This window comes from Leucoraja erinacea, chromosome 12 (genome assembly GCF_028641065.1).
Source record: "Leucoraja erinacea ecotype New England chromosome 12, Leri_hhj_1, whole genome shotgun sequence".
NCBI lineage: Eukaryota > Metazoa > Chordata > Chondrichthyes > Rajiformes > Rajidae > Leucoraja > Leucoraja erinaceus.
The window spans coordinates 2,147,621-2,170,644 of NC_073388.1; the positions used below are offsets into that span (position 1 = coordinate 2,147,621).

Genomic DNA, 23,024 nt, shown 5'->3' on the forward strand with positions numbered 1-23,024 from the left:
GTCACAAGAGGAATAGATCAGGTAAAAGCACACAGTCCTTTACCCAGGTTAGGGGAATGAAAAACCAGAGGACATAGGTTTAAGGTGAGAGAGTCAAGATTTAATAGGAACCAGAGGGGCAACCTTCACATTCAGAGGGTGGTGGGTAAAGGGAATGAGCTGCCAGAGGGTTTAATCCTGACCTTGCCTGTGTCTGTGTGGAGTTTGCACATCCTCCATGTGACTGCATGGGTTGCCTCTGGGTGCTCCGGTTTCCTCCCACAGCCCAAACACAGGTTTGTAGATTATAAGATTATTAAGGGGTTGGACACGCTAGAGGCAGGAAACATGTTCCTCGATGTTGGGAGAGTCCAGAACCAGGGGCCACAGTTTAAGAATAGGGGTAAGCCATTTAGAACGGAGATGAGGAAACACTTTTCCGCACAGAGAGTTGTGAGTGTGGAATTCTCTGCCTCAGAGGGCGGTGGATACTTTCAAGAGAGAGCTAGATAGGGCTCTTAAAGATAGCAGTCAGGGGATATGGGGAGAAGGCAGGAACGGGGTACTGATTGGGGATGATCAGCCATATTCACATTGAATGGTGGTGCTGGCTCAAAGGGCTGAATGGCCTTCTCCTGCACCTATTGTCTATTGTTAATTAGCCTCTGTAAATTGCCCCTAGTGTGTGGGGAAGGTGTGAGAAAGTGGAATAACATAGAACTAGGTGTGAATGGGTGATTGATGGTTGGCGTGGACTCAGTGGGCTGAAGGGCCTGTTTCTTTGCTTTATCTACAAATTAAACAGATCTATAGGTGGATACAAGTGATGCGGGGATGATTGGCAGGCGACAATCAGGTGGAGGACGGAAGGATGGAGATAGCAACAGAGGGCGGGCGAACAGAATGCTGCAGATACTGGAATCTGATAGGGAAGGAAGGAGTATGAGTGTAGTTGTAGATGGGGAACAACAGTGGGAGGGGGCAGAGTGTGATGAGAGTGCAAGGGGATTTAATGGGAGGAGTGTGGGGGAGGGGGGAAATTGGGAACACATACCCTAGTATTCATTAACAGTGCTGAAGTAGAGACGGTTGAAAGCTTCAGGTTCTTGGGAATAAATATCGACAGTAATTCATCTTTGACCACCCATATTGAAGCAATGGTCAAGAAACACACCAATGCCTCTACTTCCTGAGAAGGCTTAAGAGGTTTGGCCTGTTCCCAGCAACCCTCACTAACTTCTACTAATGTGCTGTAGAAAGCATGTTATTGGGATACATTGGGATGCAGCCTGGTTTGGGAAAAACTCCATCTAAGACTGCAAGAAATTGTAGAGAATTGTAGATATCGTCCAGACCATCAGGGATGGTGGCGTTTCTTCTCTGCTGTTATTCCTTCAATGCACCACTGATGATAGGCTTGAGCCACTCAGCTCCCATTGGTCTGGAATCCACCTTCACCATTCCCTGCCATTCCTGTCTCAGGATTAATGTCTTTATTCATCCTCTGTACAAACTGATGTTCCTTTTATAATTAAAAGGCCAGGAATAAAGGATAAACATAGTGGTTGATTTATCAGTTCATTTGACCTTCTGTAAAGCTATAAAATGGATGGTTTAAAATGATACACAGCTTGACTAAAAGTAATTTAGAACAATTAGCAAAATTTAATGATTGACAGGAAATGGAACATTAAGGTAAAAATCACGCTGCCTTCAGATTGCAATGACTGCACATCGGTCAAAGTTCCATAAAACGCAAAGTGCTGGAGTAACTCAGTGGGTCAGGCAGCATCTCTGGAGAGCATGGATAGGTGACTGATTCAGCAGCAGTACACATGGAGTCTAGGAAGGTGGGTGGAGTGAGGGGGAGGGGTAACTGAAGTCTGAAGAAGCGTCCCAACCTAAAACATCACCTATCCATGTTCTCCAGAGATGCTGTCTGACCCGCTGAGTTGCTCCAGTACTTTGTATCTTTTTTTGGGTAGGTGGGTAGTTTGTTAGGTAGTTCTCTCTTTCCATGCTTATCTATGACTTTGTGTGTTTGTGATGCATGAGCTCTGTCATCAATACCACTGTAAATGCTCCCGCTCTCCTTGGAACAAACACTAAAGTCTGAAGAACGGTCGTCCCCCACCCACCCACCCCATAACACCACCTGTCCATGTTCTCTAGAGATGAGCGGCTGGGTTATTACAGCAATTAGCGTGTTTTTTTTGTAAACTAGCATCTGCAGTTCCTTTCATTTAATTTAGTTTAGAAATACATCGTCCCATCGGGTCTGCACCAATCAGCAATCCCCATACACTAGGAATAATTTTACAGAAGCAAATTATCTCACAAAACTACATGTCTTTGGAATGTGGGAGGAAACCAGAGCACCCGGAGAAAACCCATACGGTCACAGGGAGAATGTACAAAATCCTTACGGAAAGCACCCATGGTCAGGTTTGAACCTAGAGATATGGATTATGTGCAGGCATATTAGAATTGGTCTTAGCATCATGTTTGGCACCAATATTGTGGGCTCTAATGTCTGTTCCTGTGCTGTACTGTTCCATGTTCTATAAGAAAATTGTAAAGTTTCTAACATGGTGTACATATTGGAAAAGGATGATGGATAAGGAGGTCAATATGGTAAAGATATGTTCAAGATAGAAACATAGCAAATCGGCGCAGGAGTAGACCATTCGACCCATCGATCCAGCACTGCCATTCAATATGATCATGGCTGATCATCCAGAATCAGTCCCCCCCCCCGTTCCTGCTTTTTCCCCATCCCTTGATTCCATTAGCCCTAAAAGCTAAATCTAACTCTCTCTTGAGAACATCCAGCAAATTAACCTTCACTGCCTTCTGTGGCAGAGAATTCCATAGATTACCAACTCTCTGGGTGAAAAGGTTTTTCCTCATATCAGTCCTAAATGGCTTACCCCTTTTCCCTAAACTGTGACCCTTGGTTTAGGACTCCCCCAACATGGGGAACAATATTCCTGCATCTAGCCAGTCCAATCCCTTAAGAATTTAATGTTTCTATAAGATCCCCTCTCATCCTTCTAAATTCCAGTGAATACAAGCCCAGTATACCCATTCTTTCCTCATATTGCATGTCAATCCCGCCATCATGGCTGATCATCCAACTCAGTATCCTGTACCTGCCTTCTCTCCGTACCCCCTGATCCCCTTAGCCACAAGGGCCACATCTAACTTAAATATAGCCAATGAACTGGCCTTAACTACCTTCTGTGGCAGAGAATTCCAAAGATTCACCACTCTCTGTGTGAAAAAAAATTTCCTCATCTCGGTCCTAAAAAAATTCCCCCTTATCATTAAACTGTGACCCCTTGTTCTGGACTTCCCCAACATCGGGAACAATCTTCCTGCATCTAGCCTGTCCAACCCCTTAAGAATATTGTAAAGTTCCCCCTCAGTCTAAATTCTAGCGAGTACAAGCCGAGTCTATCCAGTCTTTCTTCATGTGAAAGTCCTGACATCCCAGGAATCAGTCTGGTGAACCTTCTCTGTACTCCCTCTATGGCAAGAATGTCTTTTCTCAGATTAGGAAACCAAAACTGTACGCAATACTCCAGGTGTGGTCTCACCAAGACCCTGTACAACTGCAGGCCATGAAAGCCAACATGCCATTTGCTTTCTTCACTGCCTGCTATACCTGCACGCTTACTTTCAGTGACTGGTGTACAAGGACACCCAGGTCTCATTGCTTCTCCCCTTTCCTAATCTGAAACTCAATGAGAAGAATAAATTGCGTAGATGCGCAGAATCTCTTGCCCAGATTAGGGAAATCGAGGACCAGAGGACATAGCTTCAAGGTGAAGGGGTGGTGGGTGTATGAAACAAGCTGCCAGAGAAGGTAGTTGAGGTTGAGGTTGGGACTATCCCATCATTTTTGAGAAACAGTTAGATAGGTACATGGATAACACAGGTTTGGAGGGATACGGATGATGCGCAGGCAGGTGGGATTAGTGTAGCTGGCACAAGTTGGCCGGTGTGGGCAAGTTGGGCCGAAGGGCCTGTTTCCACACTGTATCACTCTATGACTCTATGAGATAAAGTCCAGGCTGTCAAACAGATAGAGGTAACTCCTAGTAAACCAGTAACAAATACTGTAAGGAAAGGTGGGTTGCTGATGAATTAGTTTGAAAGTGTAAAATGTATATGTAACCATCATAACACGAATACTACAGATTGTTATGTTTTTTGTGTCAGTGATGTGTGTTCCAGTCGTGCTTCCCCTGTGGCAAGGCCTGAATAAACTACCTTGTTCGAGAGACTCTCCGCTGTTGTATGAGAGTTCCTTTGTGTGCGGTCCTGATCTGAGCTGTAATTAATAGGGTTACTGGGCCCCATCTGAAGGCAAGATTCAGGCAGGTCAGACAATCAAATCCCTTTACTATATTGTATGCTTTGTGTGTACAAAGAATTCCATGGCACCGTGGTGTATATATCGAGCAATAAACAAGTAAGATATAAAATATGATACAGGGATTTCTCCCAAGTCACTGATGCTGATTGTTCAGGACTACTCCCACTGATGCTAAAGTGGGAATAAATTACAAACTGCCAGGGAATTGTTTACAAATTAAACAGAAACTACCCTGCCACTTTCGTATCTCAGGGACTGCTCAGAGCTGTACACTGTAAAAGGACGTCTGCAGATTCAGGCCCCTTCCTGTATCTGTTCCCTCGGTGTTGTTCCAAGTACGGGCCCCAATCAGGAGCTGATGTGCATGCGACAGAAATTTTCTGTGAAAAATAATTTGAAAGATTATATTGTTTTGTGTGCTCTCTTGCGGCAGAAGTACAAAAGCTTGAAGGCGCACACTACCAGACTCAGGAACAGGTTCTTTCCCTCTGTTATCCAGGCTTCTGAATGGTCCTTCCATAAGCTAAGCTACTGTCCAATTCACCTCTACCTGATTGCGGACATTGGTCTATGTCTGTGGAACTGACAATGCCAGGAACTATATTCTGCACTCTGTATCCTCACCTTCACTCTTCCGATTGTACTTGAGTTTGGCTTGATTGTATTTATCTAAAGTGTTACCTGATCTGATTAAACAGCATACAGAACGTTTTTTCATAGTACCTTGGTACATGCGACAATAATAAACCTAAACTAAAATCTTACATTTCCTGTGCCTTCCTCTCTACTTCTACCATATTCTTGCCGTTAAGTCATGTAAATTGTGACTTTTTTAATTGCAAAAGATTTACATGTTTTAAAAGATTGGCAGAAAAGCTGAAGACATAGATCGCTTGTGTTGCACATTGCTAGTTTGACAGAGATATTCTCTTGAATCGCGAGTCTTTCCTCTCTCACGGACTTCAAGGTGTTCCCTTACCTGCCACAGAGTGGAGCCCTCTGTTTGGACAACTCTCTTAATGGCAACGATGGGGATCCACATAATACAGAAGATGATCATACACCAGCCGAGAGCTGTTGCCCAGACAGGGTATTCAACAAGCCCATATGTTGGTGGGGCGAATGTTACCAGAGACCACACTACGATTGCCTGTACAAAAACATGTTAGAAATAGGAGATGGAGCAACCACTTGCTAATTACTCTGTTTAAACTGCTGTAAGATCTCAAGATCTCCTTACTGCCATCAAGCACGGAGATACGTATAGCCAGCACACTCTCCACCACAGCCAGAAGAGCCAACTCCTCTCCCCAATCATCATCTCAATGTCCTTGATGAATCTGTTGACTCCTGTGGACAACAAGAATCCAGGCATTACATCAGTTTGATTTGTCCAGTTTCGAGGTCCGTATCAAAATGGACATCACTGACATCAGTTACGATTTCAAGCAATTTGACCAAATAATACAGACACAAGGTGCTGGAGTAACTTAGTGGGTCCGCCAACATCTCTGGAAGAAAAGTATAGGTGACGTTTTGGGTCTGGACCAATCTTCGAAAAATTTCCTCCTATATCTAATTCGATTTTGAAAATTGTTTCAAAATCTAAAAACTAGGGATGTTGAAAATATTAAATATGGAAAAAAACACCTGGTATACTCAGCAGGTCAGGCAAAACCAAAGCAGAGGCAATGTTTCAGATTGAAGACACTCACAGTCATACAGCATGGAAACAGGCCCTTCAGCCCAACTTGCCCACACCAACCAACGTGCCCCATCTACACTAGTCCCACTTGCCTGTGTTTGGCACATATCCCTCTAACCCTGTCCTATCCATGTACCTGTCCAAATGTTTCTTAATCGTTGTGATAGTACCTGTCTCCGGTACATCCTTCGGCAGCTGGTTCCATTTACCTACCACCCTATGTTTAAAAAAGGTTGCCTCTCAGGTTCCTATTAAATCTTTCTCCCTTCACCTTAAACCTATGTCCTTTGTTTCTTGATTCCACTACTATGGGAAAAGATTCTGTGCATTTACCCTATCTATTCCTCTCATGATGTACATCTCTTTGAAATCTGCCCTCATCCTTTTGTGCTCCAAGGAATAAATTCCTAGCCTGCCCTCCCTATAGGGAATGTTGCTCAGGCCCCTGAGTCCTGGTAACATCCCCCTTCTCTGAACTCTTTTCATCTTAACATGTTTCCTATAACAGGATGACCAAAACTGAACACCATACTCTAAATGTGGCCTCACCGATATCTTGTATAACATGATCTCCCAACATCAATAATCTGACTGATAAAGGCTAATGCACACTTTGTGAGGATTGCTTGCATGTGGTTCTGATGACCGGGAACTTACTTTAGGAAAGGCTTGTACATCAGAACTATGCTGGGGTAGATGGGCTCCGTTATATATCTCCTTTGACCTGAGCTGAAAAATAGCAAATTGTCCCCAGAAACATGAAAATGCAGACAGTTTTGGGTTTGGTTCAGGCGAGGTAGAGCAAAAAGCTTTGTTTTGCATGCTGTTCAATCAAATCAAACAATAATAAACATAAATACCATCATGGTTTAAGGTAAGAGGAAAAAGATTTAATAGGAATCTGAGGGGCAACCTTTTCATACAGATCATGGTGGGTATATGGAATGAACTGCAAGAGAAGGTAAACATAGAAACATAGAAAATAGGGGCAGGAGGAGGCCATTTGGGCCTTCGAGCCAGTACCACCATTCATTGTGATCATGGCTGATCGTCCCCAATCAATAACCCGTGCCTGCCTTCTCCCCATATCCCTTGATTCTACTAGCCTCTAGAGCTCTAACTCTCTCTTAAAGCCATCCAGTGATTTGGCCTCCTCTGCCCTCTGTGGCAGGGAATTCCACAAAGTCTTTTCACATGACTCTCTCCCAGGGATCAATCTCGTGAACCTAAAACGTTTTTTTTTCTGTCATCCTCAGTTCTTAACAAATTTAAAAGCATTTCCATGTAGATGGATAAGAAAGGTTTTATTCTAAATATGGGACTGTGGGCAACTTGGTCCATGGGCAAGTTCTGGACTCGCCCAACATTCAAGAGGGATACAACATATTTTCTAACTTGTTGTGCATCAGTTGGAAAGCAAGGAGGTAAATCAGGAATGAGTGGGGTCATTGCCTGATGGAGAGTCTGGTCTGTGTGACCAGGAATGAGTGGGATCTGGGACTGTGTGATGTATGTGTGCATGGTGCAGAAGCTGCCTTACTATTCCACCAGCCTCTAGAAGAAACTCAGTCAAGTCGCAATACACTATTCAAATTAAGGTCAGGATGTTCCCTCCAGCAAGTCAAGAAAATGAGTACAGAAGTTGGGAGGTCATGTTGCAGTTGTATAAGACGTTGGTGAGACCGCATTAGAATATTGTATTCAGTTCTGGGCACCATGTTATAGGAAAGATATTGTCAGAAAAGATCTGAAAAGATTTACAAGGATGTTGTCAAGACTAGAGGGTCTGAGCTATAGGGAGAGGTTGAGTAGGCTGGGGCACTATCCATGGAGCACTGGAGGATGAGGGGAGATCTCATAGAGGTATACAAATTCATGAGAGGAAAAGATCGGGTAGATGCACAGAGGGCCAGAGGACATACCAGCAAGGTTCAGGGTGAAGGGGAAAATAAAACGAGTTTGGCTGAAGGGCCTAATTCCACACTGTATCACTCTATGACTCTATGAGTGGTGGAAAAATGACCTCAAGCAGTCATAACCAAACAACAGGTGAAGGGGAAAAGATTTAATTTTAAGGTGAAGGAGAAAGGATTTAATAGGAATCTGAGGGGTAATGTTTTCAAGCAAAGGGTGGTGGGTGTATGGAACAAGCTGCAAGAGGACGTACTTGAGGCTGGGACTATCCCAATGTTTAAGAAACAGTTAGACTGGTACATGGACAGGACAGGTTTGGAGGGATATAGGCCAAATGCAGGCAAGTGGGACTTGTGTAGCAGGGACATGTTGGCCAGTGTGGGCAAGTTGGGCTGAAGGGCCTGTTTCCACACTGTATCACTCTATGCCTCTATAACGTGCAGGGGATTTTGTGGATGAAGAGCACAGATTGGCTGGTAGTATCGAGGACTAACCATCCCCAACTCCCACCCCCCTCACGCATATCCACTTGCAGGGCTTTGTTCCTCCCCACCTCTCTTCCAACTTCCTCCTACCTCACTTAAAACATCACCGAACCACGTTCTCCACAGATGCTGCCTGACCCGCTGAGTTCCTCCAGCAACTTGTGTCTTTTTTTTGTAAATCAGCATCTACAGTTCATTATGCATGGATTGTACTTACCGTATATCCAGCTCACACTGATAAGTTCCAGATTGGCAGTGACAAGAACACCCCATCCAGCACAGAAATGATCAATTAAGTTTATCCAGTAAATTCCAGCCTGAAACAAAATTAAATAATTGAAAGGTTGCTGCATGGGATGCCTGAGATAATGAACCATCCAAGTGTTCCAGACACCCACAACTCTGTGTGTAAAAAACCTGTCCTGTACATCTTTCCCCTCGAGACTTTAAATTTAAAACGACCAGCTTTCACTGATGACATCACAATGGCTCGGCTAGCAGTGATCAGCTTTGAAGATTTCATCCTATATTTCACGTTATTCGTGATTAAAGCTATAAAAATGTAAACTTTCACAAGATTTTTACATATTCTGATTCACATTTTCCTCCTCTAGGCACCTTCACTGAACATTTTATGCTTTATTTCTTGACATTACCGATTAAAGATAAAAAAAATCAAAATCAAAATCATTTTTGACCAGCTTCCCTGACGTAGGATCAGCTTCCTTCACTGCAGTACCCATTTTTTGCTATTATGCGTTTTTTATTTCTTGACATTACCGCAATTAAAGGGCACACACAAAAGATAAAAAAACAAAAATCAAATACTTTGAATGTTTACAATGCCAGTCCTCCCCCATTTCCCCCCGTGGTCGGGACTTCAACCCTGAGCCGCCGACGGCGTCCAGATTGGACTAGCAGGTAAGATCAGCTCCTCCCCACCGGAGACCGCAGCTTTACGTTTGGGAAGGCCGGCGGCTTAAGTTGCAGTAAGCACCCATTTTCCCCTCCAGGGGGTTAGTCCATACCGGAACGGTGTTGCGTTTTTTGGAGCAGGACCATCAGGTCTGGCACTTGGTCTAGTGTACCTATAAAACGTGTCGTGTGTGTGTGTGTGTGTGTGTGTGTGTGTGTGTGTGTGTGTGTGTGTGTGTGTCATGCGTGTGTGTGTGTGTGTGTGTGTGTGTGTGTGTGTTGTGTGTGTGTGTGTGTGTGTGTACGTGCGAGTGTGTGTGTGTGTATGTTATTCTACCCACGTGCTAGATTGAAATTTTACAGATTATTACTCACATTAATCCGGTCGATACAATAAACAGGTTCTCTTCACATTTCATGCTATATTTCAAAAGTTATTCATCATTAAAGTTAAAAGAAAAAGCCAAAACGGCCACAGAATCATCAAGCCACTTCAAATGACATCACAATGCCCCCGCAAGGGGAGGGGGCCGCCGCCCTCTCCACCTCCCCAAAGGTTTTAACTTCATAAACTACTGATTCTTTGCGGGGGGGGGTGTGTGTGCCACACGGGAATGTTCTGGAAACCCCCTCCCTTTGTCTGGCCCGCCTGGCCCAGTCGCACTGAAGAAGCGGCCTCGCTCGGTTCGGCCTGTGGCCTCGTTCGGGTTGACGCAAGACCGCCGCCTCGCTCGGGTCCACACCCGCCTGTGGCCTCGCTCGGGTCCACACCCGCCTGTGGCCTCGCTCGGGTCCACGCCCACCCAGGTCCTCACCCCCCCACGGCCTCGCTCAGATCAATGCCCGCGGCCTCTGCCTCCCTCCCACCGCGTGGTACTCCCTCCTCACCCGCCATCCCTCCCTCCCACACACTTCCCATCGCAGACCAAACATGATTTGAAAGTAATACGGACAACTCTCAACACCGTGTTAAAGGAATTCAATCCCATTTACAGACCAGCTGCTGATAAAGTTATTCAAGGTCATTCTCCAACTTCACATTCCTGACAACAACTCAGAAACCATAGAGACGTCAATGCACATAGTTCTGAAATTTGCTCTGAGCAAGAGAAGGACCAAAATAAGCAAATATCCCTTCCACCCCCCAACCCATAAACACCCCCCTTCCGCCCTGCACAACCCATCCCCCTTCACCCCTCCCCCTTCACCCCCACCCCCCCCCCCCCCCCATTGCCCCCCCAATTGCGTTGGGGGAACAGGTGAGTGCTGGATTATTGTGTTGGGAGCAGATAGTGTCCTTGGTCTAGTGTCGTGTCCTTTGAATTTTGTCCCTTTTACCTTGAAGCCATGTCCTGTATTCTTTGATATTTCCATCTTGAGAAAATGGTTCTGTCTACCCTATCGTAATTTTATACTGAATGTTTAAAATTTATAATCTCCCATAATTTTATCTATATCAGGTCTTCCCTCAACCTCCACACTCCAGAGAAAACAATCCAAGTTTGACTAGCCCAGAGGTGGGGAACCTTTTCATGATGGAATGCCGTATTAAGTTAGCTGTAATCTAATAAGGCCACATCCAAGAAACTTCAATTAGATATACTTCAAATGTACATTATTTTGTAAAAATCTAACTACTATGCATTCACTTCTAGAAAATGAAAACATTTTGTTAATTCTAAAGTTAACTAATCTTTTAAAGACTTTGTTGTAACTGCTTTTTGTGGGAAAGCATTTGAATATTTGGTTGTAACATGGAGGTACGCAGTTTCAACTGATCTTCCAGATGGCTATCCGTCATTTGTGACCTTAAGGGCGTCTTGATTAGGTTATGTAGGAGAATGTAGATTTGCAGCAATAAGTGGTTGAAAAGCAAGAAAGTACTTGCATAGAAATATAGAAAATAGGTGCAGGAGTAGGCCATTCGGCCCTTCGAGCCTGCAGCGCCATTCAATATGATCATGGCTCATCATCCAACTCAGTATCCCATCCCTGCCTTCTCTCCATACCCCCTAATCCCTTTAGCCACAAGGGCCACATCTAACTCCCTCTTAAATATAGCCAATGAACTGGTCTCAACTACCTTCAGTGGCAGAGAATTCCACAGATTCACCACTCTCTGTGTAAAAAATGATTTTCTCATCTCGGTCCTAAAAGACTTCCTTCTTATCCTTAAACTGTGACCCCTTGTTCTGGACTTCCCCAACATCGGGAATAATCTTTCTGCATCTAGCCTGTCCAACCCCTTAAGAATTTTGTAAGTTTCTATAAGATCCCCTCTCAATCTTCTAAATTCTAGCGTGTATAAGCCGAGTCTATCCAGTCTTTCTTCATATGAAAGTCCTGCCATCCCAGGAATCAGTCTGGTGAACCTTCTCTATACTCCCTCTATGGCAAGAATGTCTTTCCTCAGATTAGGAGATGAAAACTGTACGCAATACTCCAGGTGTGGTCTCACCAAGACCCTGTACAACTGCAGTAGAACCTCCCTGTTCTTATACTCAAATCCTTTTTGCTATGAATGCTAACATACCATTCGCTTTCTTCGCTGCCTGCTGCACCTGCACGCCTACTTTCAATGACTGGTGTACCATGACACCCAGGTCTCGTTGCATCTTCCCTTTTCCTAATCGGCCACCATTCAGATATGCATGCACTTTTCATGCATGTTGCCAAAGATATGGGTAATCTACTGCATTTTTCCCTATTTCAATTGGATCTTTCTTAGCGTCAAATAAGGACTTGAAAATGTCATCTTCAGAGAGCTCAATCAATTCCATCTGTAGTTCTTTAGGAGCCTTGGAGACATCAACTAGGTGAGGTTGAAATTCTAATTTGAGTGTGATGTCATGATTCTCAAAGTCAGGGAATCTTTCATTGTATTCTTTAATTAATAAGTCTACAACAGCTGAATATTCTTCAAATGATTCGCATGAATCCTCATGCTCATCAATGACCTTCGCTAACTGGGGAAAATGTTCATCCGAAATTTCATTTTGAAAAAGAACAGTTTTGAAGAAAGATAGTTTTTATCGAAATGCTTGAATTTTTTGCCATATCTATATTACTAAAACTCTGTTCTTGACCGGTTTTGGTGATCTGTGCTGCGATTTCCGTGAGAACGCCGCCACCTACGGCCATCATTTTTGGCCACCTCGCTCAGAGCCCCCCACCGCCGCACGTGTGCTGAGGATTTTTCCCGTCGATGAAATATTAAAGAGATATTAATGATTTTACACAATTCCCCATTCTCTCTGCTGCTTCTGCTGGTGGGATGGGTAGGGACTATAAAACCAGGAAGTGGTGTGCCTCAATCAGTCTCTACAACATGGATGTCTGAGCTCTGAATGACTAAACAAATGTCTACACAGCTGTGAGTAAGTACCCTTAATTTGGTTTGAAAATGAAAATATGGTTATGGTTAGTTTGAAGGAAAAAAGCACTGCCTGCAAATGGTTGTTTTGGGGGTTTTGGGTTTCTCCCCCCCCCCCCTCTCTCTCTCCCCCCCCCCCCCCCCCCCCCCCCCCCCCCCCCCTCTCTCCCCCCTCCCTCCTCTCTCTCTCCCCTCCCCCCTCTTCTCTTCCCCCCCCCCTCCTCTCCCCCCCCCCTCTTCCCCCCCCCTCTTCCTCTCCCCCTCTCCTCTCCCCCCCTCCCTCCTCTCCCCCCCTCCCCTCTCCTCTCCCCTCCTCCCTCTCTCCCCTCTCCTCTCCCCTCTCTCTCCCCTCTCTCTCCCTCCCCTCCCCACCCTCCCTCCCCTCCACACCCCCTTCCCTCCACCCTCCCCCCTCCCCCCCCCTCCCTGCTCCCCACCTCACCCCCCTCTCAGCACCCCCCACTCTCACCTCTCACTCTCTCTCTCTCTCTCTCTCCCCTCTCTCTCTCTGTCTCTGCCCCTTCTCTCTGCGCCCTCACTCTCTACCCCCGCATCCCCCCCCCCTCTAGATGTGACTGCATGTTGGGGGCTATGCGTCAGTAGATATGGTGGTTATGGGGTAAAAGGAGCAAATTAATAATATTAATATAATATCAAGGGGGGTAATTAGTGTGAGTGTGGGGCGGGGATAGTTAGTGTGTGTGATGCTGAATGCCGCCTCCCCCCCCCCACAACCGCACGTTGGGGGAACAGACCCAACGCGTCTGCACTTGGTCTAGTATCATATATAGACTTAGTTTCACCTTGCAAAGAAACAAATGTTAGTTCCCCAGTTAGCGAAGGTCATTGATGAGCAGGAGGATTCATTTTGTTTTGACATGCTATCACACAGAAATGCAGTATTTCTATAATCTTCTTTCAATATTTCACATTGCTGATTCTGTTTTTCATGAAATTTAACTACCTGTTCTCGCAAAGATAAACATTTTGCTAACACCTGTCCCTGCGATAGCCAATGCACTTTACAATGATACGGCAAATCCACACTGAATGCCTCATCGTCCAACTTTAGCATATATTACGAAGCTGACGATGCTGTGTTGCATTTGCACGAATATAGTTAACAATACATATAACTTGTTGCAAAGTGTCACTTAAGATAATAGATTTAGCACAGAGATTTTGCTGATGTAAGATACAAAGAAAATAAATGATCTGGATCTGATCATACCTTTTTTATCTGTGCAATAAACCCTTCACATTTTCCTGTCATGGAAGGTGCACTGTCTATACATACACTCACTAAATTAACCAAATCCAGTCCAACTTCACGACATTTATGTTGAATGTTGTTGAAGAAATCTATTCCTCGTGTTCTACCCGTAAGAGTGCCCAAAGCGAGTAACTCTTCGTAGCAAAGAAAATCTTCTGTTATGGCCAGAATTAAGTATAAAACCTGCGCCGAGTTAGTAGTATCAGTTGATTCATTCGAAGCGATTTAATAATATATATTTTCCTTTTGGAGTATTGTGTGAAGTTGTTCTGTTACGTTGAGGGTTAATTCATCCTAATCATGCATTTGCAAACCTGCTCAGCTCTTCTGCAAAACCCTCATACATATTAACATATAACAAACGGCACGGAAACAGGCCATCTCGAACCTCACCAACGGTTATGCCGAACAACTTTTTTCTACTTAGTCCCACCTGGGTGAACCATAACCCTCCATTCCCTTCTCATGCTATGAAGAGGATTTTTTTTGGAATCTATGCGGGACCTGCCTTATCTACTTCCACTGAAGCTCATTCCAACCGAGAGCAGCTCTATTTTAAAGACTTCCCCCTGGGTACCCCTAAAGGGTCCCTTATTCTGAAGTCATGTTGTACGTGAATCCCTATTCTCAACAGTGACCATAATATGGTTGAGTTCTTCATTAGGATGGAGAGTGACCTTGTTAATTCAGAAACAATGGTTCTGAACTTAAAGAAAGGTAACTTTGAAGGTATCTCTGTGACTTAGGCCAAGAAACCCTGGCAATTAATTCTAAAAATTGCCTCTGGACTCTGCAATTTTGACATTGACATCCTGCATGGATTGGGCTACAAAAATTGTTCATCTCCAGTTTGGTCAAAAGAATAAATCAGGGAAGGTAACATTACATCCAGCTTCCATACTCAAGGGAAATTATAAAGGCTAGCATACCAAAAGCTGATGCGTACACCCTAGCCATAAAAGATTCCATACTGGGAGAAATTCAAAGACCCCAGATCCCTCTGTTCAACTGTATTCTTCAATTAGGAAATTTACCATGTAGATTATTTTGAGAAAACTGCCAGGGAACATCAAAAGCACTGACTGCAAACGTTTTTATAGATATGTGAAAAGAAAGAGATTAGTTAAAACAAATGTAGGTCCCTTGCAGTCAGAAACAGGTGAGTTGATCATGGGGAACAAGGATATGGTGGACCAATTGAATAACTACTTTGGTTCCGTCTTCACTAAGGAAGACATAAATAATTTGCCGGAAATAGCAGGGGACCGCGGGTCAAAGGAGTTGGAGGAATTGAGTGAAATCCAGGTTTGCCGGGAAGTGGTGTTGGGTAAATTGAATGGATTAAAGGCCGATAAATCCACAGGGCCAGATAGGCTGCATCCCAGAGTACTTAAGGAAGTGGCTCCAGAAATAGTGGATGCATTAGTAATAATCTTCTCAAAACTCTTTAGATTCAACAGTAGTTCCTGAGGATTGGCGGGTAGCAAACGTAACCCCACTTTTTAAGAAGGGAGGGAGAGAGAAAACGGGGAATTACAGACCAGTTAGTCTAACATCGGTAGTGGGGAAACTGCTAGAGTCAGTTATGAAAGATGGGATAGCAGCACATTTGGAAAGTGGTGAAATCATTGGACAAAGTCAGCATGGATTTACAAAAGGTAAATCATGTCTGACAAATCTTATAGAATTTTTTGATGATGTAACTAGTAGCGTGGATGGGGAGAACCAGTGGATGTGGTGTATCTGGACCTCCAGAAGGCTTTCGACAAGGTCCCACATAGAGATTAGTATACAAACTTAAAGCACACGGTATTGGGGGTTCAGTATTGATGTGGATATAGAACTGGCTGGTCAAACAGGAAGCAAAGCTAGGAGTAAACGGGTCTTTTTCCTAGGGGCATCCTGTCAGGACTGGAGGGGTATCCGCTTTTATATTTTTGCTGGGACCCCAGCTACTTTACAATATATATTAATGATCTGGATGAGGGAATTCCAAGGCAACTCTCTCCAAGTTTGCGGATGACACTAATCTGGGGGGGGCAGTGTTAGCTGTGAGGAGGATGCTAGGAGACTGCAAGGTGACTTGGATAGGCTGGGTGAGTGGGCAAATGTTTGGCAGATGCAGTATAATGTGGATAAATGTGAGGTTATCCATTTTGGTGGCAAAAACAGGAAAGCAGATTATTATCTAAATGGTGGCCGATTGGGAAAGGGGGAGCTGCAGCGAGACCTGGGTGTCATGGTACACCAGTCATTGAAGGTAGGCATGCAGGTGCAGCAGGCTCCCTCTTTTTCCAAAGAAAGCGAATTCCCTTATGTTAGGGCTTTCATTTTTAAAGGATTTGACCGTATAGGAACAGGGAGGTTCTGTACTCTTGTACAATTTCTTGGTGAAATGTCCTCCATTTGCGTCTATATTTTTCCCCAAATCTGAGGAAGGACAGTTCATTTAAATATCTCGCATCTCATGCAGAGAGCCTTTCTCCAACCAAACTGAACCCTGGGATGTCAGGACTGACCTTCTCCAGAAAGACTATTGAGACTTGGTATTGTGTACTCTCTAGAATTTAGGTGCTCCCCAGGGGATCTTATAGCCAACTTACAAATTTCTTAAGGAGGTTGGACAGGCCCCTCCTCAGGAAGAGGTACCTCGATGTTAGGGAAGTCCAGGACAAGGGGTCACAGCTTAAGGATAAGGGGGAAATCCTTTAAAACCGAGATGAGAAGACTTTTTTTCACACAGAGAGTGGTGAATCTCTGGAACTCTCTGCCACAGAGGGTAGTTGAGGCCAGTTTCATTGACTATATTAATATCTGAGGGAGTTAGATATTTGCTCTTGTCCTATTCTGGTTCAGGGGGTATGGAGAGAAGGCAGGTACGGGATACTGAGTGGGATGATCAGCCATGATCATATTGAATGGCGGTGCAGGCTCGAAGGGCCGAATGGCCTACTCCTGCACCTAATTTCTATGTTTCTATGTATCCTCAACTTCCATCTGGGGTCCAGACTCCTTGGAGCTGTGACTCACAGCTTGAAACTTTCACACAGAGAGAGTCCAAGCAGGCTTTGGAAATACAGAGATTCTCCATTTTGTGACATCTTTTATTTGGCCAATTACAAAATTTGGATTCATTCAAAAGGCCGCACTTAATGGCCTAGAAGGCCGCATGCGGCCATAAGACTGCAGGTTCCCCACCCCTGGACTAGCCTCTCTCTATAGCTAATACATTCTAATCCAGGCAGCATTCTGGTAAACCTATTCTCTACTCTTAGCAAAACTTCCACATCCTTCCTATGATGTGGTGACCAGAACTGCATGCGATACTCCTAGGTTTTATTAAGCTGGGCATGACTTCCTGACTTTTATACTTAAAATTAATATGAACAAGAGCGAATGTGTTACCCAGACACCAGCACAGCCCCAGTGCTGCCAGATTTTTTAAGTCTAATTGTAAAATGTTCCATTTAAATGCTTCCGAGTGTTCACATTTGAACTGTTTCCACACTGTGACCCTGACCGCTCTGTGGCATCCTCTCTGGGCACTGTAAAATGGCCCAGATGAATGGCATCCTCCTGGTACTGGGATTGTGGGTGAGACACCAGGTAGTTTAGTGGCCATAAATTAATTGATTGACTATTGTTATCACACTGTCACAGGGATTGTTGGAAAGGCCAACACCTATTGGACACACTTATTGCTGTTGAAAAAATGCTGTTGAGATCTGGTTGGTCTCGTCCATACCTGGAACAGCGGATACAGTAGATGAGGTTGGAGGAGGCGCAAGTGAACCTCTGCCTCACCTGGAAAGACTGTTTAGGTCCTTGGATGGAGTAAAGGGACAGGTGTTGCATCTCCTGCAGTTGCAGGGGAAAGTACCTGGGGAGGGATGGTTTGGGTGGGAAGGGACGAGTTGATCAGGAAGTTTCGGAGGGAACGGTCTCTGCAGAAAGCAGTTCCAGGTGTCAACTTCTCTACATCGGCGAGACCAAGTGCAGGCTCGGCGATTGTTTCGCTGAACACCTCCGCTCAGTCCGCCTTAACCTACCTTATCTCCCGGTGGCTCAGCACTTTAACTCCCCCTCCCATTCCCAATCTGACCTTTCTGTCCTGGGCCTCCTCCATTGTCAGAGTGAGGCTCAGTGCAAATTGGAGGAACAGCACCTCATATTTCGCTTGGGTAGTTTACAATTCAGCGATATGAACATTGATTTCTCTACCTTCAGATAGCCCTTGCTTTCTCTCTCCATCCCATCCCCTTCCCAGTTCTCCTGCTAGTCTTACTGTCTCCGCCTACATTCTATCTTTGTCCCGCCCCCTCCCAACATGACTCTGAATAAGGGTCTCAACCTGAAACGTCGCCCATTCCCTCTCTCCAGAGATGCTGCGTGGTCCGCTGAGTTACTCCAGCATTTGTGTCTGCCTTCGAATTTCATCAGCATTTGCAGTTTTTTGGGGTTTTTTACACATTTTGTCCACCTATCTCCTGCCTAGCTTTTTCTCACTCCTCCCCACATCTCTTCCAGAATTCTCCCCCCTCCTACTACCACCAGTCTGAAGAAGGGTCTCGACCTGAAATGTTGCCTATTCATTTCTTTGCAGATGCTGCCCGTCTTGCTGAGCTACTCCAGCACTTTGTAGGATTTTTTGTAAGCCAGTATCTGCAGTTGATTGTGTCCCAGATTTAGATGCTGTGAAGTATTTCACAGTCAGAATAGTATGTGATTTGTCAAGCAAGTTAAACAAGCTAAATAACTAGTCATTCTCTATTATTCAATCATATAAAATTTCTCACATGATAAGTTAAAGCTGGCCTATGAAGATACTATTGAATTGCGCCTTACCTGTGTTGTGCAGGTTAGGCTGATCAAATAAAATATCAGGCAAACAGCAGCTGTAAGAAACAGACGCCTTGGTCGCAGAAAGCCAGGGAACTGATCCAGTAGGGTCGTTATTACTGCTTCTAATAAAATTAAAGTTAAACAAGTTTAATTAATGATTTACAAAATCACAGAGAATCACCGCACTGGATGTTACAACACCGTGCAAAGCAGAAGAGATGTGGCAGCTTCTTCTTCCCAATTGGGGGTGACTGGTAGACAGGGTGGTCAAGAAGGTAGGTACATTGGCCTTCATCAGTCAGAGCACTGAGTACAGAAGTTGGCAGGACCTTCACAATAAACGGCAGTGTGTTCAGTTTTTGTCACGCTGCTATAGGAAGGATGGCATTAAGCTGGAAGGAGTACAGAGAAGTTTTACGAGGATGATGCCAGGACTTGGGAGCCTGAGCTATGGAGAGTGATTGGGCAGGGCAAGCATTAAATGACTTGAGCAAGCATTAAAGTCACCAGTCTGCTCCACCATACTTCAACCATGGGTAGAGCTCAAACATTCCTGGTAATGGTCCCCTCATGAAGTTACAAAATGGAGTCCCTCCAATGTTTCAGGCAGAGGAGTCATACAGTCATACAGCATGGAAACAGGGCCCTCGGCCCAACCCTCCAATGCCCCATCTAAGCTAGTCCCATCTGACCATGCTTGGCCCAAATTAAGCACAGACATTGTGAGGCATTGGGCCTGTTCCTATACTACACTGTTCGTTGTAACATCATAGAGTCTTACAGCGTGGAAACAGGCCATTCGGATCAAATTGCTCACACTGGCCAACTAGCCCCACCTACCTGCATTTGGCCAATATCCTTCTAAACCTCTCCTATCCATGTACCTGTCTAAATATTTATTTCCCTTCCATACAAGGGAAAGACTGCATTCCCTCCAATTTCTTTTTTTTTTTGTTCGACCTAATTTTGTTAAAGGAATGAGGGTTAGTATTGGAAACAACTCTGAAAGACTGTTAAAAGATTGAACAAAAATATGACTATTAGAATTGTATGCAAATTTCAGCACGACCTAATTTCAAGAGCCATATAACCTGATTTTAGGGAAGTGGCAAAGACTTGGCAAAGGAATTGAAGTGGCTCTTACCAACAGCAACACACTGACTGCTGAGTCCCAGGGTGATCAGCATGAAGAAAAAGAGGCTGGACCAAAGAGGCGCCCACGGCAACTGTGCTAAAGCCTCTGGATACACGATAAAAGCCAAACCAAAACCTGAATGGGAGACACAATTGGTCAGATAAGATTAATTATGTACAAAAGAAAAAGATTATATCGTTGTTTATATTTCAAAAGTCCATTAATTAATCTAACATCCAGATTGAGTGCCCAGCCTAAACATGCTTCTCTCTTCCACATTCTTACATGTTTATTTTACATTTCCCCATACCTTGCTCTCCCCTCTCCCCTCCCCAATATCTCACCTTTCCAATTACCTTCCAGCTGATCTCTTGCTCATCACCTCCACTCCATCATCAGATCTAAATCACAACAGAAAATGGCAAGTCTAAGAGCACAGGTACCTGACTTAGCGACCTCTGAAACAGGCTTGTCCTGTATGTGAGACATGTGTCCCAGGATGGAGAAGATGACAAATCCAGCAAACACACTCGTGGCACAGTTAATGATGCAGACGATCATGGTGTCTCTGTAACAGTTGTTGTTGAATTTGTTGTAGGACGACAGGGTTATTAAACTGCCCCAGCCAATTGCAAGTGAATAAAATATTTGTGTTGCAGCATCTTTCCAGACCTGGTGAATGGAAATTATAATTAGTTTGCACAGTTAAATTTACCAATGGGACCAACATTGTTATTATAGTGGACAGTGAAGAAGGTTGCCCAATGTTACAATAGGATATTGATTAACTGTAAAAGTGGGCAAAGGAATGGCCCTTCCATAAGCTAGGGTACTGTCCGATTCACCTCTCCCTATTGCTTTCATTAGACTTTGTCTCTGGAACATGTTCTCCACTCTGCTCACTCAATGTACTTGAGTTTGGCTTGATTGTATTTATGTATAGTATATGATATGATTGATTAGCTAGGATGCAAAACAAAGCCTTTCACTGTACCTCGGTACATATGACAATAATAAATCTAAACCAAAACCTATAATAAAGCTAAAGATAGACACAAAATGCTGGAGTAACTCAGCAGGGCAGGCAACATTTCTGGAGTGAAGGAATGGTTGGCATTTCAGGTTACCTCAGTCTCGAACCGAACCGTCACCCATTCTTTCTCTCCAGAAATACTGCCTGTCCTGCTGAGTTACTCCAGCATTTTGTATCTATCTTTGGTTAAAACCAGTAACTACAGTTCCTTCATGCACATACTCACAATAAAGCTGTTCAGTTGCATTTTTTTCAGACCTCTAAACCAAAATGCAATGAATAATTTTACATGAATAAAATTATTCATGTCACAATTCAAAAACAGCATTCATTTCTTTAGCTAAATATTTCATCCATGAAGGAAGAAGCAGAAACGTGGAAATATCTGATTGAAATATTCAGCCAAAAGAAGGTTGATTACCCTGGTGAGATTACCTCAGCATCAGCCAGCTTTGAGAAGTCCGACTTGCTTCCAATGTAGAATTCAATCCCTTTCCAGGCTCCCTCCAGGGTCAGCCCTCGAATCAGAAGTGCAGTCAGAACCACGTACGGAAATGTTGCAGTGAAATAAACCACCTGAATGTGGAAAAGGACTGTTAGGTTGTCTTCTGTTCCTGATTTAACATCTGCAATATTTGATTTAGTGAAACACTAAATAAAAAATGACAGCTTCTGGAGTAACTCATTGGGTCATGCAGCATCTCTGGAGAAGACAAATTGGTGGTTTTGGTCAGGAACCTTTTGCAGCATAACCATGTTCTCCAGAGAAGCTGCCTGACCCACTGAGTTACTCTAGCACTTTGTGTCTTATTTTGTAAATCAGCATGTGCAATTCCTTGTGTCTACACTAAGTAAAAAGATTGGAGCTAAAGATTATTATTCACATCACATAATTGAGAAGCACATTTAACAGAATTTAAATTCTACAATATTTAGAGGAGCAAAACATTTACACAGGAGAAGCCCATTGAGAATCAATTATGCACCACAAATGTATTCTAATTTATGTTGCATTCTTAGGAGGCACACATTGGGGAATGTGGTCCCTTGAGCATTTCATTTCACTCCTCGAGTCGTATCTGCTTTATTTGACGACTAATTCCATACACAGACTTTCACTTCGTGTATACCTTGGCTCACAAATAATTATCACTGCAAATCTAAAATTAGCATTAAATGATTAATTAATCGATTGATTGATCGGTAACATCACCAAACGACAGAAACATCACCTATGTTTAAGAAGGAACTGCAGATGCTGGAGAATCGAAGGTTACACAAAAAAGCTGGAGAAACTCAGCGGGTGCAGCAGCATCTATGGAGCGAAGGAAATAGGCAACGTTTCGGGCCGAAACCCTTCTTCAGACTGATCGGGGGCGGGGGTGGGCGGGGACAAGAAAGGAAAAAAGAGGAGGAGCCCGAAGGCTGGGGGATGGGAGGAGACAGCAGGGTGACTGAGGAAGGGGAGGAGACAGCAAGGACTAACAAAATTGGGAGAATTCGATGTTCATGCCCCCAGGATGCAGACTCCCCAAACGGAATATGAGGTGCTGTTCCTCCAATTTCCGGTGCTGCTCGCTGTGGCCATGGAGGAGACCCAGGACAGTGAGGTCGGAGACGGAGTGGGAGGGGGAGTTGAAGTGCTGAGCCACCGGGAGGTCAGCTTGGTTATTGCGGACCGAGCGGAGGTGTTCGGCGAAACGATCGCCCAACCTCCGCTTGGTCTCACCGATATAGATCTGCTGACATCTAGAGCAGCGGACGCAATAGATGAGGTTGGAAGAGATGCAGGTAAACCTCTGTCGCACCTGGAACGATTGCTTGGGTCCTTGAACGGAGTCGAGGGGGGAGGTAAAAGGACAAGTGTTACATCTCTTGCGGTTGCAAGGGAAAGTGCCTGGGGAGGGGGTGGTATGAGAGGGAAGGGAAGAATTGACAAGGGAGTTATGGAGGGAGCGGTCTTTGCGGAAGGCAGATATGGGGGGAGAT

At 44.4% G+C, this 23,024-nt stretch overlaps 1 protein-coding gene across 3 annotated transcripts in view; it reads right to left on the reverse strand.

Annotated features, from left to right (window-relative positions):
• Nucleotides 1–2,129: 2,129 nt before the first annotated feature.
• LOC129701991 (sodium- and chloride-dependent neutral and basic amino acid transporter B(0+)-like) overlaps nt 2,130–23,024 on the reverse strand; it is a 52,209-nt gene continuing 31,314 nt past the window's right edge. For all 3 annotated transcript variants that reach the window (XM_055643454.1, XM_055643453.1, XM_055643455.1), the window contains exons 7-14: nt 21,471–21,611; nt 20,446–20,674; nt 20,012–20,137; nt 18,871–18,989; nt 8,682–8,781; nt 5,601–5,710; nt 5,340–5,510; nt 2,130–4,740 (exon numbers count right to left, since the gene is read on the reverse strand). In XM_055643454.1, coding sequence (XP_055499429.1) covers nt 4,609–4,740; nt 5,340–5,510; nt 5,601–5,710; nt 8,682–8,781; nt 18,871–18,989; nt 20,012–20,137; nt 20,446–20,674; nt 21,471–21,611 — 1,128 coding nt within the window. In that variant the 3' untranslated portion in view covers nt 2,130–4,608. The remainder of the gene's footprint in view (nt 4,741–5,339; nt 5,511–5,600; nt 5,711–8,681; nt 8,782–18,870; nt 18,990–20,011; nt 20,138–20,445; nt 20,675–21,470; nt 21,612–23,024) is intronic.